Raw genomic sequence first — 20102 nt, 5'->3', positions numbered from 1 at the left:
TAACTGATGTCCCTAAATATTTGAAGGTTTATTCAAGATGGGTTCCTCATATACTGATGGCAAAAAGAAAATGTCAAGAGTTGACATTTGTCAGCATTTGTCACTGTACAAGAATAAAGGTAAAAAAATTTCTTCACAGCTTCACATGAAGAAATGACAGCTGTTGGAACATGGCTTCATCACTGACTTGGAAACAAAATGTGAGTCCATAGAATATTATCACAAATTTTCACCGGCAGAAAAGAATTCAAAACCTAGTCTTCAGGGATCGCATATGATGTTTTTCTTGGGATCGCATATGATGTTTTTCACACACATTTCTTTGAACTTGCCTGAGTGCTACATTGTAACACCAAAATTTTAAAATAATTATTAAGTAGAGTTGGAATAACAGAAAGGAAATTTTGCTGTAACATGACAATTCCAGGCCTCCTACCTCTTAAGCCACCCAAAAGACAATTGTGAAGTTGGATCTCATTGTCTTACCCCATCCATCATAAAGTTCAGACTTGGCATCATTTGACTTCCACCTTCTCCCAACATTGAAGGAATATCTTCATAGGCATTTGTTTCACCCAAATGAGGAGGTGGAAAAAATAGTCAGGACCTGGTTGAAGAGACAGAGTGTGGAGTTCTTTTGTGACAGCTTTAAAAAGCTTGTCCATCGTTGGTAGAAGCATGTAGCAAATGATTATGTGGAGAAGTAAATGCAATAACAAAAGAGCTGATTTCAAGGATTATTTTCCTGTTTCATTTATTAAAATATGCCTATTTAAACTAACATTATGGAGATAGAAGCGTTACTTTTCATTCAACCCTCACAGCAAATGAAATAGCAATAAATGTCACAAAATAGTGTGAAAACAGTTATCTCTCTAGAAGACAAAGGGGGATGAATCTACACTTCCAGACACTTTGCCATGGTTCAGTTAACTTTCTATAAACCAGTTCAAATTGTGGTCAAGGCAATCTTCTAAACTAATTTATGAATTATACCAGTAAAACCATGCCTCAATGATGCCATTTTTTTTTCTTTTGGGCATGGCCATAGCTGGGTGAAGGAAAAAAATGAACTGGGAAAGAAAGCATTAAATCTCCTCCCAAATAAAAGAGAGAAGATGAAAATTTCTAGCTGTGTGTAAAGAAGGAAATGAAGTAGCTAATGACTATATCTTTAATGTCCTGTGGTGTTTTTATGAACATGGTACCTATTCAGGATGTTGGGGGTTTTTTGGTTTCAATACTTCTTTTGATTGACTGGAGCAAATCTCTTTGGTCTATTATTTCATGAAGGCCATTTTTCTGAAATCGTTTGTGCTCGTATCAGTTTGCAGAACTGAGAATTGAAATGCATTCATCTTCAGTATGTCAAATTTCCATCAGATCAAATGCCATTCATTTAAAATACAGTGTAACACTTAAATGTACAATAAATCAGTTGGTCAGTTACAAGCATCCAAGATCTACAATAGCAATCTAATGAGTAAGCATTATTCAACTAGTGTGCATGAAAGACTCTAGAAAATGTTTTCCTACACACCACAAAAAAAAGTAATCTCCCAAAACACGCTGCCCAAAACCAAAAAGGTTTTCAAACAGCCCAGCCTCATAAAAAGGAAATAAACTCTTGATAGTAATTCTGGGACATGCTTACCCAATTCCTTTTCAAACTATAAAGAATTCCCTCCAAACAGTAAGGTATAAGGAGAACACAAGTAGCTTTCCCAAGTGGTAACGTGGGAAAGAAAGAATGTGATTATTTATAATGTGCGCTAAGGTACTGATCATAGTTTACAAATCACAAAGCTGAGTGTGTGAACCTATCCACAGGGTACACTTTCCCTCATTATGCTTTCTTTCCAATAAAATTCCCTTATGAATGCTATCAGTACTGGATTCATATGAACATCAATCAAAATCAGCCATTTTAAGCAATGCCTATTGGCTGGTTTGTTTAGACAAAACCAAATAAAACTGTATTAGTGCTTTGTGAGCTGATGAACCCAGCTACCACCTAGTTTCGAGAACCATATGAGCATCAGAGGAACACTTCATTTTGATGGGTGGTATATGCAAAGCACTCATTAAAGGAAATCTGCAAATTGTTTCCCTTTCTAAGAAGCAGAATAGTATGACAGAAGCAGATTTGTCTTCCTCATTGCTTCATATGGCATAGCACATATTTTCTCCAACATGTAATGCCCAAAGGACAAAATGCTACCTCTCACACAAGAAGTACAGTGCTAAGGGAGAGTAAGTTTTCATCACATGTCCCTACAAGATAAAGAGAAATAAGCTTTCATAAACATTTTCAAATATAATTAGCTATTTACCCATTTTTCTGCAGGTATAATAAGATTGCCAACTAGGTTGCAATCCCTGTTGGTCTCTAGAACTAGTAAAGAATGCCATTTTCCTAGGTTATATGTGGAATCTATAGACATTCAGCTGTTCACAATTAGGAATGCTTGAAAGTTTATGTTTTTCTATTAAAGGCAAAGCTAACTCAATTTCTTGTTATTCTTTCCTATCCAAGAGAATTGATATAAATTACGTAAAGCAGGGGTTCTGAACCTGGGATCCATGGATAGATTTCATAGAAAGAAACCTGAACAGGAAAAAAATTACAAATTTATTTTCACTAGCCTTTAATTGAAACAGAGCTTTCATTCAGTAATGAATGTTGGCAAGATAGTATTTTATGGTCTCTAGACTCCAAACTTGTTTAACTTCAATAAATGTCACTACATTATATAAAATTCTTACATTCTTAAAAAGCAAAACCAGCTGCTTATATAACCAGTTACACTTGGTTATATAAAGTACCATTTCCTTCCAAAGCATGAAACTGATTATCATCATCACAGTTTACATTTCCAAGGCTCTTTTGTACCGTTATCCATACAAGCCGTTAATCCTATAAGTCTATAAATCTAGAATCCATTGTGTGATGGATCCTCTTTAGAATCCTCTTTAAACAACTCCTCTTTGTTGAGTTCAAGATCATGCTCAGCAAAACCCAAACTCTATTGTGTGAACCTGTCCATAGGTTCACAACAGAGTATATGAAGCCTGTTTCATGCTTTCCAGGGCAGCACATAGACAAAAATATACAGACACAACGTAACAGAACAGTAAAAGCCATACAAGAGGCAACACATATGTAACTACTCTAAGCAGTAGACAAAGCAGTCTCTACTACGTCATTACACAAAAGAAAATACAGACATCTTCTTTGCCACCATTGGTAAAAGGCTTGGAAAGAATTCAAGAAGCCTTGTTCTGCATTGTTTTTCTACTTTGTTTTAGTGTGCCCTTTCCCTCAGCAAGGTATTTGTATTTGTTACACTGGGGAAAAAGCATGAAGTGACAGGATTGAAACTTGACAGAAACAAGTAAGAGAAATGCCAGAAGACTGGAGGAAAGGAAATATTGTTTCTAAGATCAAAAAAGAATGATCAAAGAAGCAATATATCAATAAATATTCCAGAACAGATCATAAAAATATAAGCGTTTTTAAAGATTAGTGATAACTCAACATGAATTAGTCAAGAGCAAGGTCTGCTGAACTAAATTTTTAATAAAGTAACTTTTCATATCATAATATGGAATCCAGTAGCATGATTCAGTAAAGCTTCTGACAAAGCACCCATGACATTCTGAGCTAGCTAAGGTTGGCTGTCATTATGATAATTAAATGGCAATATTGCTGGCTTAAAAGTTATGCATGCATAACTGGCTGATAATCATACTGGACTGAGGTATTAAACAGCTTCTCAAGGTTTGAAGGTTTGATGGAAGAGATCCCTATTATTCAATTATTTTATTTGAATGAAAAAGCAGAAGAATTGTTTATCAAATAACATAAAAGTAGGTGGGACATCTAAGATATAGAAGACAGTAATAACCATAAAATTATATTGATAGGACTAGATTGGAAACAACAAAATTGATCAGAGAAAACTGAAAATTCTTCACTTGTGAATTTTATAACTTATGAAAAAGACCTCTGAACAGCAGATTAGAAACGGAACATAAATCAGCAATGTGATTTGCCTACAAAAAGATAAGTGCAATTTTAGGTTGTTTTGACAGAAGCAAAATCTTCAGATCTTGAAATTGACTAGATCCACTTTGTTCAGATCCAAACTTTATTACTCTCTCTCTCTTACTCCAAGGAACAAATTTTAAGGATTCAAACAAACTGGACAGGTTAATAGATTCAATTTAAAAAAATAAGAAAGGTTGAAGAATTTGGGAATATTAAATAAAGACTTGAGGAGACTGAGAGGGGCATTGCAGCACTGTTTAAATATCTGATTAAATATCATGTATAAGAAGGTCAAAATCTGTTTTATAGAGGACATGTAATAGCAAATTTTAACTTACAGAAGACAGATTCCAACTAAATATTTTTTAAAAAAAGTTGTTAACAATATTATCACATAGATAGGGAACCAATTAACCAGGCAAGTGGTGAGCTGACAGAGATGCTTTCATTTTGATTCCTATTCTCTCATTTATACCTCATCAACTGTGTGGTTTGGCACAGCATCTAAACAGGACACGTACAGACTTCAATGGATAGTTAGAACTGCAAAAAAACCAACTGCAACCAGCCTGCCTTCCTTTGAGGATCTGTATACTGCACAAACCAGAAAGAGGGCTGAGAAAATATCTAAGATCCCTCACATCCTGGACATAAACTGTTTCAACTTCTCCCCTCTGGATACTGCTCCAGGGCATTGCATGCCAAAACAATTATACACAAATATAGTTTTTTTTCCCCATGCCATCACTCTACTAACACCTAATTTCCACAGCACTGTCTTAGGCCTAAGATATTTAACCATGTAGTAGGCTGTATTGCTATTATCCTTCTCATCTCATCTTTCTTATTTTCTTATCTTTCTCATCTTGCCTACTGCCTTCTCCTATTGGTATCTATGATTATCACTTGTTGTAACTTATGATTATGATTACAATTCTGATCTATGATTATATGACCTATCACTTTGTTATTTGTGTGTACACTGAGAGCTTATGCACCAGAGATAAATTCTTTGTGTCCAAACACACTTGGCCAATAAAGAATTCTATCTATCTATCTATCTATCTATCTATCTATCTATCTATCTATCTATCTATCTATCTATCTTGAATAGATTCAATGGTCTAAACAGCTTGTTACAGCTGTACAGTTCTGTTATAATGCCAGGATATTCACAAAATTCTCCTAGAATTATTAAATCAGAATACCCATATAAATCATCAATATAACTAAGGAATGTTCATCTAAGTATATCAGGTTTTAAAGCCAGGAGCTTGCATGTTCTTAGATAATGATTTACAGATGAAGTGAAGTCCTTCAAATAAGAGAAGGTGAATTAAACAAAGAATCAGCTGTAGTATATTCATTACTATTTTAGTCTCCCCCAGCTTGAGGACAGACATAAACCTCACATGTTTCACATACCATGAAATACATTTTAGCAAAGATGTTAACTTACCTTGCCAACTATCATTGCAGACACAGAGTTTTTCTCCTGTCAAATCACAGTAGCCGTGATCAGGACTTCCACAATTAGCTTTACAATAAGGGATATCACAGGCTTCTCCTTTCCAATACTTGTCACACTCACAATAGACTTGGCTTGGTATCGAGCCACTAGTTGTGCATTTCCCATGCCCGGAGCAGTTATTAGGACATGAATTAATTCTATAATGAACAATATCAGAAAAAATAGTCATTATTTACATGTTCAAGTTATTTTTTTGTTTTATATAAGTAAGCTCGTAATTACAAACAGCAGCCTTCAGACTACTTAAAATTACCAAGCAACAAAACCAGAAATCAGTGACAAGATGTTCATCAGCTGTATTTATATGCTTCTCCCACAACATTTTATTAGCCTACTACATACTGAAGCTCATCTATGAAGAAGAAATAAGTCAAGAACAATAATGGGTTGAAAAAACAGTCTTCTGTATCATTCCGATTTTGTAAGAATTTCTGTCCCACTGTAGCAAAAGAAATACAAGTAGGATCAGTACAGAGGTTTGATTTTCCAACATATTATTTTTAGTATTAAGTTTCTAAAATATAATATTCACATAATGAATATGTGGGGTAAGAATCAAACAGAAAAGATAACTATTTTGGCCTTTTGGAGCATTCTGTTTATCAGTCATAGACACAAGCATGAAAGTAATTACATTTAATATGCTAAAAGCCAAATATATGTAATTTCCAAGAGAGATGGGCTGTTAAGAAATATGAAATATAAATAAATAAAATCTCACTTTTCAGTTTCATAAAAAGAGCAAAATATTCCACGAGAAGTAAATATGGAAGAAAAAGTATCAGAAATCAGAAAGTTTTCACTTGAAGTTTGTTTTCATAAATTTTAAAGTCAGGGGGCCAAGGGCACTATTTTCAACTGACTACCATTGTTAAACAAGGACTACCTGCAATAACAAATACATTAAACTCAGTAATTATTAAGTATTCTTTAAAGCAGGGGCCCCCAACCTCCAGGCCACAGTGTATTCGGAACCAGGCAGTGCAAGCGGCAGGCCGATGCAGACATGTTCACTCAGCTCCACTCATGCAAAGAATTCCATCAATAGTCAAGAGTTCTTTAAAGCAATGGTCCCCAAACTTTGAGGCCAAGTTCCCCTTCTCACTCGCAGCCGGTCTGCCAAGCCACAAAGGTTGGGGACCACTGCTTTAAAGAACTCTTGACTATTGATGGAATTCCTCTTCATCAACATTTTTAAAGCTGTATGTGCATTACATATATTATTGTCAAAAATCAAGTTTTTATAAGCTTACTTCAAATGTTTTAAGCTCCAGGTCTCACAAAAAGAAATACATTTCTGCCAATTAATTAACACAAACATAATTGATAAGAAATACTTACGAGTAAAAAATATTAAATCCTGTTAGATTATAAGCAGCATCACTAAAAAAGTGTAGCAGTGCATAGCCAGATGTAGTTACTACTTCAGGTACAGTTTCATTTCCATGCACTTCTGGAACTATAAGTCCACTGCAGAATTTTAAATAAGAGTAATATATTATTAATAAACAGTGAAAAGCTGGGGATTTGAACAAATCACATGAGTTCTTAGCATAATTTGGAAGCGTTGCAAAATTGCATTCCATTGTAGTGTATAAAACAAAACACATATACTCATACTGAATTAGTCCGAATTTCTAAATGATTTCAATTTTTAAAAAATGTCTGATTTCCATGTAATGCCGTTTAAAATAAGAGAAATGATTGCCATAAAATAATATAGTCAAAATGCATAAAGGCAATATTTCATTTTTTAAAAATTAAAAATTCAAATTGGTGCATAGAAGCAACTTTTAAATATATGTTTGATTTCAAAGATTCAGCTTTACAATGTAGACATAATTCTTGCACAGATTGGCTTAAGTGTGAACTATATAAGCAAGTTGCCACTAAGTCTTTTTCAATGGGAACATCCCATATTTTTCTCCACCTGTATCCAGGACATGAAAAAAGCAACGGCCACATTGTTTTCTTGCTACAAATCCAAAATGATGTTTTCTAATTTTGCTGCAATAGCAGCACTGTCTGGTTCACCTGCTATACTTCATTTCTATTCTGGTTGCACACTGTGAAAAGAATTCCCTTTTCCTCCAGCTACATTTTTGTTCTCTGTAGCAATTTTTTCCTGACCTACTGCACTGTCTATCTCCTTCTGAAGGATCTTCAACCAATAAACCTGTTCCTTCACCCATTTTTAATAAGTTCACAAGTGAATTGTTTTCATTTTTTAATGAGGTGAAGAAACAAGAGTTTGCCCTCAATCCCAAGTGACAGAAAGAATGGTTGGTTCTTTCTCTTTCTTTCTTTCTTTCTTTCTTTCTTTCTTTCTTTCTTTCTTTCTTTCTTTCTTTCATGCAAGAAAACCAGGGTTTGCTAAAAATGATTCAAAGTAGAGGATACTGAAATGGATACTTTAAAGAAGGATCTTTAAAAAGGCGACAGAGGAGGAATTACATATTGAAATCCCATCTAAAACTATTTAATGCATATTTTATAACACTGTAATAAAAGCTATTAAGCTTAAATACTCACCTAAATACAGCTATTAAAGGTGCATATATTGAATCTCCATCATAAACATACATATGATCCCAACTACATTCTGTTGCAAAATGATTAAATCTTAATCTTAAAACTGAATTAGGGCTAGAAGAGAAAAAAGGAAAAAGCACTTGGAAATAGCACATTTTATAATGAAATATACATATAAACATGGCAGTACAGGATTAAAGGCAAGATTTGTATGCAAATGCCATTGTCCATTTTATGATTATGTAGTTTTTAAATTGTAATATGTGCGTGTATGCGTATACAACTATTACATACATTTTAGACATTTATTTTACTTGCAGATGACAAAATCCAATCAATATGCTGAATCTGTGGAATTAAATTTGCTGGTTCAGACATAGAAATGTCTGGAAACAGGCTCTTTACCTACATGTGTCTCTTTACTCTTACATTCTTTCCTTCACCTTGTACAGCAAACTATAATTTATTATGACACATTTGCCCTGATGCTTAAATTTAGAAAATGTAGCTTAAAATATAGATAATGTGATTAGGCTATTATATAAAACAATTTAGCTCAATTCATTGGATATTCAAATATGGCCTGAAAATTATCAAAAAGGAATAATCCACTCATTCAAACTAGTATTATTTTAATTTATAAGAATGCCAATTTCAAAATATCTTTACCTTATCAGCAATAAAATCAATCTCTGTTATTTGGAACTTCTATATCGATTAATATGAAAGCCAAAGATATGAACAAACTATATATTGACATCAGACACTTTTAGGCTATTATCAGGCCAAAAAGAGTTTGTATTATGCAACAGCAGGTAGGACAAACTAATAATTCCCAGTATCAGGCATTGCTGGACATTTTTCATGGCAACTAACTTTGTAGGTCCATTTGTGCAGCCAGTTAAGCTCACAGGTAGTGAGTGGGTAGATATGACCATCAACTATAGTGCTTCTGTGGAAATAGAAGTAGTCATATATTCCTTGTCTGCATTTCATATTTAGTTCTCAACAGTAAATTTCTCATTTTTTTCCTGAAATTTAACTGGTGTATCCAGAGTTCTTTAGAAAATCATCAAAAGTTGGTAAAATCTTTGCAACCAATTATAGCAAACTCCAACATTTTTTTACATATAACTTTGTCAAATATCTCTTAAGAGCTACAATGTAGAATCAACATTAATTAAAAATATACTTACTATCCTTCAATTAACCATGTACATTTAGTTTTGTATTTATAATTTATTGGTCCATCTGTTAAATATCCAGAAGATTCAGTTAACCTACAAAAAAAAGTTAGTTTTTAAAGCTATTTTTCCTTTCAAACTACATACAAAAATATTACAATTTGAATGGAGTTTAAAAGAAGAATTTTATATAAAATTGTGTTTGAACTGAACTAATATTCCTATCTTTTCTCACTCATTAATATTTACATACATATTTGCATGCATTCAGTTGCATACAAGTGTGCTAAACTGTCCTGCAGTATGATAATAAGGTATTGATACCACCCAGTGTAATGATTAAACTTATGCTCAAGTTTAGTTTTCAAAGCAGGTAAATACTGCAACTGGGGAAAAGGTTCTATAGGAAGAACTCATAGATAAGCAATGTATATAATTCATAAAAACAATTCCAGATATAAAATAAAAATGCAAAATAAATAACTCAAATGACCTGCAAAATATTTATTATATAATAAAACCCTTGAAAATTAAAAAAATAGAATGAACTTCTTTTCAACTTTTATTTTCAAAATCTTCAGAACACATTGAACCAAAAATTAATTTACATAGACTTCATTTGCACATCATAGCTTCAATGTAATTTGCTAGCTTGTCATTTAATTATAATGCAGAAGTACATGTGAGAACAGAAACGCCTTGGACATTCACAAAACCAACAAGCTTAACTACCCAATGGTGATAACTATCCGAAATGGTGTAGGGTTTCCTGCCTGAGCAAGGGGTTGGACTAAATGACCTCCAAGGTACCTTCCAACTTTACTATTATTATTATTATTATTATTATTATTATTATTATTATTATTATTGATCATCGCACAGTCAGCCAGATGTTCAGACTGGATTTGGCATTTTTGTCTACCTATCGAGTCCTTACCCAGGACCTGGGATAGGCAGATGTGGATGTTTGATGGTATTACAAATATCGTCGCAGGATGGAAGCAGTTCCTAATAAGGCCGCCTTTTGCAACTGACTAATAGCGAATTTGTCAATGCCAATGGTGTTCAAGTGGTGCTCCAGTTGTTTTGGGATTGCACCCAAGGAGCCTATGACTATTGGTACTACCCTTGCTTGCTTTTGCCACAGTCTTTCTATTTCTATTTGTAGGTCTTTGTATTTTGTTATCTTCTCCAGTTCTTTCTCTTCTATTCTGCTATCTCCAGGCACTGCCACATCCACTATCCAGACTTTTTTGTCTTTCTTATCGACAATTGTTAAGTCTGGGGTGTTATGTTGCAGGTGCTTGTCTGTTTGAATTCTGAAGTCCCAGAGCAGTTTAATTTTATCATTTTCTATGACTTTCTCTATTTTATGATCCCACCAGTTTTTGCTTACAGGCAAATGATATTTTTTGCAGATCTTCCAATGCACCATTGTTGCTACTTTGTCATGCCGCTGCTTGTAATCAGTTTGTGCAATTATTATTATTATTATTATTATTGTTGTTGTTGTTATTGTTATTACTATTATTATTATTAATTAGGCTGTTATCCTATCAAGGCCTTTAAAAATATTTATTAATTTTTATTTTAGACTCCTTATTTTTATAATCAGTTTGAAAATAAAATGCCCAAATATCAAATTTTTCCCTTGCCCTCTGTACGCTCAGATATTTTTTCTGTTCTCGAAGGACCAAAGTATAAACGCTCAAATTATTTGAAGCTAAGGTATTGGCATAGCTTCTTCATAGGGCAAAACTAAACTCTGGCATCAACTTCGTTAATTTAAAAGTATTATAATCCATTTTCCTAAGGAAATTATTTGTGTCAAACAGCATTTGAAAAAAAGCAAAATTTATTAGGGGGGACATGTATATAATCAATTGAAATTGATGCAAGATGGTAATATTTCATCAACTATAGGCAAAGATGTTAAGGAAAGGATAGAAGGCCTGTGAGAAGTACTGATTTCTGCTTCTTAATCAGATCACATCTGATTAAAATAATACAAGAAATATGGGCAATGGGTCAATCAATTCCAACTTCTTGTGAAAGATTGATTTACCTTTTCCCCCCCAAAAAACCCCTTCGTTTATTTCTTCGCACGCAGCGGCGGCAGCGGATCACGAAGGAGAAATGGCACAGGGTTGGGAGTCAGGTAAGGAAAGAAAGGCAATTTCTGGGAGGAGCAAGGATTTTTTTCCTTACCTGCCCCACTTATTCCGAAGCTGCTTTCTGCTCAGACGTTGCTCTTGCCAATGGCCCGCCTGCCCACTTCAGCCTCCAGCGCTCCACCTGCTGCTTTGGTGGCTCTGTAGGCAGAGCTACTAAGTTTTCTTCTCTGTCAGAGACGAGAACTTTGCAGCTCTGCCTACAGAGCCACCAAAGCTGTAACTGAATGGGCAGGTGAGGGGGGAACCTGCCCCACTTGTTCCACACCGCTTTCAGCCAAGCTGCATTACAGCGGCATTGGGCGCAACACATGAGGCAGCAAACAACCGCATCACACCAAAACCGGCCATTTGCCGCCTCCTGCCCAATGCCGCTACCATAAGGCCATGGAACAAGCCAGGTGGCGGTAAGAAACCAGTATACTGGTTCTTTACCTCCACCTGGCTTGTTCCGTGGACTCATGGCAGCAGCATTGGGTGCGACGCACAAGGCAGCAAATGGCCGTGGCCAGGGGCAAACAGACACATCACGCTGAAACCAACTGTTTGCCGCCTCCTGCCCAATGCCACTGCCATGAGGCCGCGAAAAAAGCCTGGCAGCGGTAAGAAACCAGTATACTGGTTCCTTACCTCCGCCCTGCTTGTTCCGCGGCCTCATGGCCGTGGCATTGGGTGCGACACACAAGGCGACAAATGGCCGCTGCTGGTAACAAACAGCCGCGTTGTGCCAAAACCGAGAGGACGGCATGCTGTGGCTGCTGACAGACACAGTTGGTCCCCATGAACTCGCTGCATGCAGGGCCAATGGTGCCAGGCAGTAGCCAGCCCGGCCCCTGCCTCGCCTTGCAGCAATGGCACCCCTGCCTTGCCCCGCCTTGCCTCACTCCGCAGGATGAGCCTCCTGCCCACCGTCCCATCTGCCATAGACCCCCTGAATCTCCCCCAAACCTGCCCAGCCCCCACAGGCATCCCTCCCCACGAGCAACATTTGAGGTGGCCAACCGTGACCACCGAAGCCACACCCACCCAATGGCCCATGCCCACCCGGCACCCGGGGATACATAAGTGGGTTTTGGATTGCAGTTTGGGCACTTGGTCTCTAAAAGGTTCTCCATCACTGAGCTAGGCTATCTTGCTATACCTATAAAAACTTGGCTGTCTTTCTAAAATTGCAAACTTGCGTGTGTCTTTCAGTCAGTCGTCACTACTGGAATTGCTGGACAAGTCCCTGCAAATTTCAGAAGTGGTTTGTCATTGTCTGATTCTTTCAAGGGCTGAGAGAGAGGGAATGGCCCAAGGTTACCCAGCTGGTTTTCCGCCTAAGGTAAGGCTAGAACACTAAGGCTGGATAACTATCCCTTGGGAGCACTGAGATACTAGATTCCTGCACAGGGCAGGAGATTGGACTAGAACAGTGGTTTTCAACCTTTTTAATGCCGCGACCTGCCAACCGGTCGTAAGTCGAGGACTACTCAACCAGTCGTAAGTCGGGGACTAACCCGGTCGTAAGCCGAGGACTACCCAACCGGTCGTAAGTCGAAGACTTTCCCTGCCCAGGAGCGCCGCGCATGCATGGTGCCACCCCCTGCGCCGGCTGAGGCGTAGCTGGCAAGTGGCAGAGACGGAGCAGGCCGACCACCAGCTGGGCCACCAGCTCGCCCAGCCCAAGAGAGGTAAGGCACTCGCCGGGCCTCACGCACACCAGCAACCCTCCCTGCGCCCGCCGGCCTCCCACCTCCCACCCCTGGCCCTCTTTTATTTATATTTTTAGTAGTTGCTCAGCAGGGAGGGGTGGAAACTTCCAGACAGCTTGCCTTCGCTGCAGAGAACTTGCAGCACCGTTTGCAGAATGGGACTTTTGGCGGGCTCAGCAGGGCAGAGACAGCCTGGACAATTCCTATTGGCTTTTGAAAGCCAATAGAATTAGACTCTATTCAAGAGAGTCTATTCTATTGGCTTTCAAAAGCCAATAGAATAAAAGGGAGTAGCACAGCTAAGGAAAAGGGGAAAAAATAGCGGACTGCGTTGTTTCGCGACCCCCATGAAAAGGTCATTCAACCCCAAATGGGGTCGCAACCCACAGGTTGAGAATCACTGGACTAGAAGATCTCCAATGTTTCTTCCTACTTTACATTCTATAGGTTCTGTGAAAAAGAGGACTACAAGAAAGGAAATTGCATCAGATGAATCTACTCCTAAGAGCTCTACTTTGTGAAAGATAATTCTGATAAAATCTATTTAAAAACGTAACAGTTATGGAATAGTTGCGGAAATGAAAAGTAGATGAAAACAGGCCAACTGACAGAAGAGGCCATTATACAGTGGGAGAAGGAAAATGAAAAGAGGGTTTAAACTATTTCTTTTCAGGGCAGTGAATTCACAGCATTTTTTTTCTGTTATCTTCAATAAATATTACTTACCTGTGGTACTTGAATTTCTTCTGAACATGTCTCAGTGGTTTATTTTTTCTATATTTCTTCACTACTTCCATGTAGTGAAGTCGGTCACACTTTAGTTATCATTTTAGTTGTTAATAGGATCTAAAAATCGTTGCTGTTTCTATGCAATCAAAACTGATGTTCTGAAGAAAGCACCAACTACACACAGTAACCTAAGAAGGAATGGCTGTTTACAGCTTCTACAAAAACCCAATTTCTTGGACACTGTCTGCTTAGAACAAACTGATTGTATTACTCTATGAACTATTTGAGCAACAATATCATACACTAAAGTAGCAGCAGTTTATTTAGTATACCTACTCCTTAAGCAAATATAGATAGATGGCAAATGAAAATAAACTACAATGTATAAATCTATCGTTTGCATGTAACTTTCGACACCATGGAATAAAAAATAAGTGTGGAGATTATGATGTATATAAAATATTTAATTTGGCTATATTCTCAGCAGGATTATGGAAGGCATTCAAATGAAATAGCCATGAGCAACATGCAGAGAAGTTCCTTTGTTTGCATGGCATAGCTTTAAGTCATCCACTTGCCAGTGGCTTTATAATTACTATATTATCTGAACATGTTATATTTGTTCTTTCAATCAAATAGAGAAAGCTGAAACAACCTTAGACAAGATAGCTTGTCTCTCCTAATGGAAAAAACCATTTTGCTTTATTTGGATGCCATAGCAACAACATTATTTCAATGCTTCTAACTTTAACTTTGGGAATTAAGCACTAAATACCTAGAATCTAATACATTTTTAATGTATTAAAATGCATTAGATGCATTTAAATTAAGATGCAAAGGGTCTTCTGGCATGCTAAAGATGAACACATTTATAAAATAGTTCCCTATTCATTCAATATGTCCCAGTAATTCTGCTGCAAAGAAAGGATGGAAACTGAAAACAGATTGCAATGACAAAAGAAAAAAGAACTTTTTCAAAAGGGAAATGAAAGGTAAAGAGAAAGAAGTTTTTCACAATAGCCCTGTTCTCATTCAAAACAATAAAACAGAAATTCCAGTGTGAATGAGTAGCAAGAATATGCATGAATCTTCCCTTCAACAAATAAACTATACTAGTACTCCTCAATTTACAACCAAAATTGGCACTGGAAAATTCACTGTTAAGCAGTGTAGGTCATTAAATGAGACATCACATAAGTGCATATGAATTTAATGACACAGTCATTAAACGAGACATCACATGATCATAATTTGCGACTTTCCCTGCCAGCTTCCCAACTGAACTTGCTTGTCAGAAGCAGCTGGGAAGGTCACAAATGATCACATAACCACAGAGATGCTGCAATGGTTGTATATGTGAGGACAAACTGTAAGACACTTTTTCAGTGCTGCTATAATTTTAACTGGTCACTGAACAAATGGACTACCCGTAAGTCTTTTGATAAAAACTGACATTTATGTCATAGACTAACATGGCTTTCTTCTTACCATTATTCAATGGGTGTAACGACAACTACAGAATATATTTATGATTTGGGAATTAATTTTGTCATAGTCTCTATGAGCTATCATCAAAAAAACTCTTATTGTGCTTATCATCTTACTATGCTTCAGCTGTTTCAAATAAAAGCCAATTTACAAGTAGTCCTCAACTTACAACCACAGTGAGCCCAAAATTTCTGTTTTTAAGCAAGACAGTTGTTAAGTGAAATTTTGTTACCTTTCTTGTCACAGTTGTTAAATGAATCACTGAAGTTGTTAATTTAGTAACATGATTATTAAATGAATCTGGCTTCTCCATTGACTTTGCTTGTCAGAACGTCACAATATGTCATTTAGGGACTGTGGTGGAGCAGTAGTTAGAATGCAGTATTGCAGGTTATTCAGCTCACTGCCAGAAGTTTGATCCTCACCGGTTGACTGAGTCTTCTATCCTTCCAAGGTCGGTAAAATGAGGACCCAGATTGTTGGGGAAATATGCTGACTCTGTGAATCGCTTAGAGAGTGCTATCAAGCACTAGGAAGCAATATATAAGTCTAAGTGTTATGGCTATTTACTAAATAAATATTTAAATAAAAATGACAACTACTAAAATTGTTTATACTTCTTCCGATGAAAGTGTAAAGTGGCTTCTTTATATATTTCTTCTCTTTTTCTTTATTATATTTCTACTTTTTTTTCTTTCTCTTTTTTCTGCATTTTCCCAAGTGCTATGGGGCGGTACATAAGCCTAAATGCTATTGCTAAATACTAAGAGGGCAATTCAGAAATAAACCTCCGTTTGAGCATGTGCAAGAAATAGGCAGGGATTGCGATGCTCGTCCTATGACGTCGTGTGCAGTTCAGTAGGCGTGAGGAGTGGAAGGAGAAGGTTGTGTTGCAGTTGATTTGTCCGCTAGATCAATTGAAAGAGAACCCTGCCATAGAAAATCCTGCCAAATGTGAAGTACATGCAGTAATACGATTCCTATGTGCGAAAAAACTTTCGGCAGCCGCAATTCAGCACGAACTGTGTAATGTTTATGGACCAAACATGATGAGTGAAGGTGTCGTAGGTCAATGGTGTCGCATGTTTAAAGATGGACGTTTTGACGTGCACAATGAGGCAAGAAGCGGCCACCACCTATAGTCAGTGATGAACTCATGCAGGAAATTGACAAAAAGGTCCATGAAGTCCATTGGTTCATGATATCTGCATTTTCCTTACACTTTCCCCAAACTTCTCAGACTGTTTTGTACAGGATAGTGACAGAAAACTTGGGATACCGCAAGTTCTGTGCTGGTTGGGTACCAAAACTCCTTTCTGAGCACAAAACACACTGAATGGGTTCATGATGCTGTTACAGGGTGGCTTCATTCGCAGGTGGGAGATTTTTTTTGCAGAAGGAATTTCAAACTTTGTAAGATGTTATGACAAGTGCCTCAATTTGAATGGCGATTATGTCAAAAGTAATGTCATGTTGTACTTTTCTAATGCGTATAATAAAAGTTCTGTATCTGCGAGTGTCTGTCATTGATAACCAAATGGAGGTTTATTTCCGAATCGCCCTCTTATTTCTAAAGGTACTATGTTCCTGTAATTAGAGGATGAAAACTTCCAGTAATCTATAGATTTCCCAAACATTCAATCTAGCTGAGAGTAATCCAATTCAGCATGAATGTAAATGTGGGCATGGATAACTGTGTCCTGCTCTCTTTCTCTCATTTTCTTTTTTGGCTAAGATTTCATGCACAAACTATTTTAAGACTGATTGCTACAATAGGTTCCTATATCCTAGACCAGTGGTTCTCAATCTTTTTAATGCCGCGACCCCCAACCGGTTGTAAGTCGAGGACTACACAACCGGTCGTAAATCGAGGACTTTCCCTGCCCGGGAGTGCTGTGCATGCATGGTGCCACCCCCTGCGCCGGCTGAGGTGTAGCTGGCAAGTGGTAGAGACGGCGCAGGCCAACCACCGGCTGGGCCACCAGCTGGCCCAGCCCAAGGGAGGTAAGACACCCGCCGGGCCCCACGCACGCCAGCAACTCTCCCTGCGCCCGCCGGCCTCCCACCTCCCACCCCTGGCCCTCTTTTACTTACATTTTTAGTAGTTGCTCAGCAGGGAGGGGTGGAAACTTCCAGAAAGCTTGCCTTCGCTGCAGACAACTTGCAGCACCGTTTGCAGAATGGGACTTTTGGCGGGCTCAGCAGGGCAGAGACAGCCTGGACAATTCCTATTGGCTTTTGAAAGCCAATAGAATTAGACTCTATTCAAGAGAGTCTATTCTATTGGCTTTCAAAAGCCAATAGAATAAAAGGGAGTAGCACAGCTAAGGAAAAGGGGAAAAAATGGCGGACTGCGTTGTTTGGCGACCCCCGTGAAATGGTCGTTCGACCCCAAGTGGGGTCCCGACCCAAAGGTTGAGAACCACTGTCCTAGACTATATCTTGTTAATGATGGAATTTTGTTTCAAATCAGAGAAAACTGAGACAGGATGTCTCATTTTATGATGTCAAACTGAAACTTTGAAATATATCTGCAGCACTTTGTAAACAGAAAATGTCAGCAAAATGATGTTTTTATCAGTGAAAACTGACCACAAACAACAATCAATTATGGATTAATGCAGCATAATAATTGATGCAGAAAAATGCTGGAAGCTGAATCACACATATAAATAATGTGTATATATAAATAGTATGGTAAACTCCTCATATTGGTGCCTTCTGATTTTAAATAAACTGATAAAATTAAGTATATGATTATTTATTACTGCAAAGTAAAAAAGAAAAAAACTATAGTTGTAATCTAACTAACTAGCAACTATCTTATAGCCTTTCTGAGCTGAAAAAAGTTAAGAAGGTCAAACCTGGTTAATACTCGGATGACAGACTACCAGAAAATCCCTATGAACATTGCGAAATTTGTAAAATATTTCATAAGAAAGCTATGGCAAATATCTTCTCTGATGTTTCTAGGAAAATTACAAGGGAATTCAGCAAGACTTATCTTTAATTCCCTGAATGCTTTACATTTTTATAATTATGAATCATCCTCAAAACTCAGAAGATAGTATGAGTTTCTTCCTATTGTATGATACTGGTCAGTGCAGTTTTCAGACAACATGAGTATAAATCATTGAGAGATCTATGAACTGTAAATGTATAAAAGCTGCCTAAAGTAGCAGCCAATGAGCTTAAGATAATATTTTTAAACACATTACATGCTGTGCAAGCAATACTTCAATCTATTGCAAATCAAATTCATTAGAGTAACATAAACCCTAATGTCCTGAACTAAAGGATTATCAGTATTTTTTCAAATAAAGAAACAACTGTACTGAAATAGATTTTTCCAAAGATCCTTCAGAGCCGCATATTTTTTCACACTTCCAGACTGTATGCAAACTGAATTTTATAAGCTGTCAAAAAGAAAAAAAGAAAAAGATACTCTTCTATTCATCCAAGCACTTCAAATCAGGGTGGATTTGATTTAAATCAACTCAATTTAAATCATAATTTTTAAAGAGCAACTGTCATCTCTGTCCTGCAGCAGCTCCTCCTCTGACCCACTGTTGACTCACCAACAGTCCCATTCACTTTAACGGGACGGCTGGTGATGCGGCAGTGACACAACAAGGTGAGGGACATGGCGGGCAGCAGGTGAGTGGATGCCCGCTAACAGGTGCTGCCATGATGGATCTGAAATGACAGGTGCTCTTTAAATGTAAGGACTCGTTCTTGCTGGTAGTTAGAATCTTTATTATTATTTGCAAACAAAATGAAGGTTTCCTATTTAGAATAATAAGCTGTCAGGTTAGTAAAACAGCGATATCAGAACTGATTTCTGGTTAATAGGTTAATCACACATACCATGTTTCCCCGAAAATAAAACCTACCCTGATTTTTGGGGGTGGACCCAATATAAGCCCTACCCCCAAATAAGTCCTAGTTAGGACCCTGCCCACTCCGTCCCACCTCACTGCCACAATGGGGCAGGAGAGTGTGTGTGTTGCACCGCTGCCACCATGAGGCAAGGCAGGTGGGGGAGGGGTGGAGATGCCCCACATGCCCCACACCCGCTTACTTCAAGCCCGCCCCCAATCTGGCCATTCCTTGCTTGGCAACCTTCCCTTTCACTCTCCTTCCGAGCCGGACTACCATGCTACGGAGGATGGGTGGGATAGGCTGTCTCCCTCCACCATTTCGGAGCTGGGGGGGGAGTGACGGCAAAAGGCTCCACTGCCACTGTTCTCTGCTGGAGGGGCTTTCTTCACGCTTTGCTGCTACCTCCTTCTCCACCAACTCTCCTGTGGCTTGCGCTGTGACTGGCCAGCACAAGCCTCCCCTGCCACCTCCCTCTGCTAGCCCTCTTGTCGCTGCCACTGGAGATAACGTAGAATGGGTAGGGGAGCAGCTCTGCATAGCGATGCAGTGCAAAGAAGAGCACTTATTTGCTGCCCTGCATCGCCCCACATCTCCCTTCTCCGTTCTGGAAATGGCAGCCCTGTTTCCTACCGCTTCTCCTCCCAGCATTATTGTAGAGTTTGGCGCATCACAGCGCAGCTACTCTCTCTTCCTGAAAGCATTTCTTCACTAACCTGCTTTCCAGCTCTGGCACGTTTCTCTCCTGCTGCAGGGAAACGGAGTTTGTGGGACTAAAAAAACTTCAGTCAGACCTTCCAACTGCTTGCAAAAAAAAAAAAAGATCTCCAGCGGAGTGGAAGC

At 37.9% G+C, this 20102-nt stretch overlaps 1 protein-coding gene across 4 annotated transcripts in view; it reads right to left on the bottom strand.

Annotated features, from left to right (window-relative positions):
* ATRNL1 (attractin like 1) overlaps nucleotides 1–20102 on the bottom strand; it is a 523512-nt gene that overhangs the window by 475600 nt on the left and 27810 nt on the right. For all 4 annotated transcript variants that reach the window (XM_039352770.1, XM_039352769.1, XM_039352768.1 and 1 more), the window contains exons 2-5: nucleotides 9311–9394; nucleotides 8115–8228; nucleotides 6924–7052; nucleotides 5511–5719 (exon numbers count right to left, since the gene is read on the bottom strand). In XM_039352770.1, coding sequence (XP_039208704.1) covers nucleotides 5511–5719; nucleotides 6924–7052; nucleotides 8115–8228; nucleotides 9311–9394 — 536 coding nt within the window. The remainder of the gene's footprint in view (nucleotides 1–5510; nucleotides 5720–6923; nucleotides 7053–8114; nucleotides 8229–9310; nucleotides 9395–20102) is intronic.

This window comes from Crotalus tigris, unplaced genomic scaffold (genome assembly GCF_016545835.1).
Source record: "Crotalus tigris isolate CLP2741 ecotype Arizona unplaced genomic scaffold, ASM1654583v1 scf7180000018468.2839379, whole genome shotgun sequence".
Lineage (NCBI taxonomy): Eukaryota > Metazoa > Chordata > Lepidosauria > Squamata > Viperidae > Crotalus > Crotalus tigris.
The sequence above is the reverse complement of the archived record's forward strand: the minus strand, read 5'-3'. Positions and strand labels throughout refer to the sequence as shown.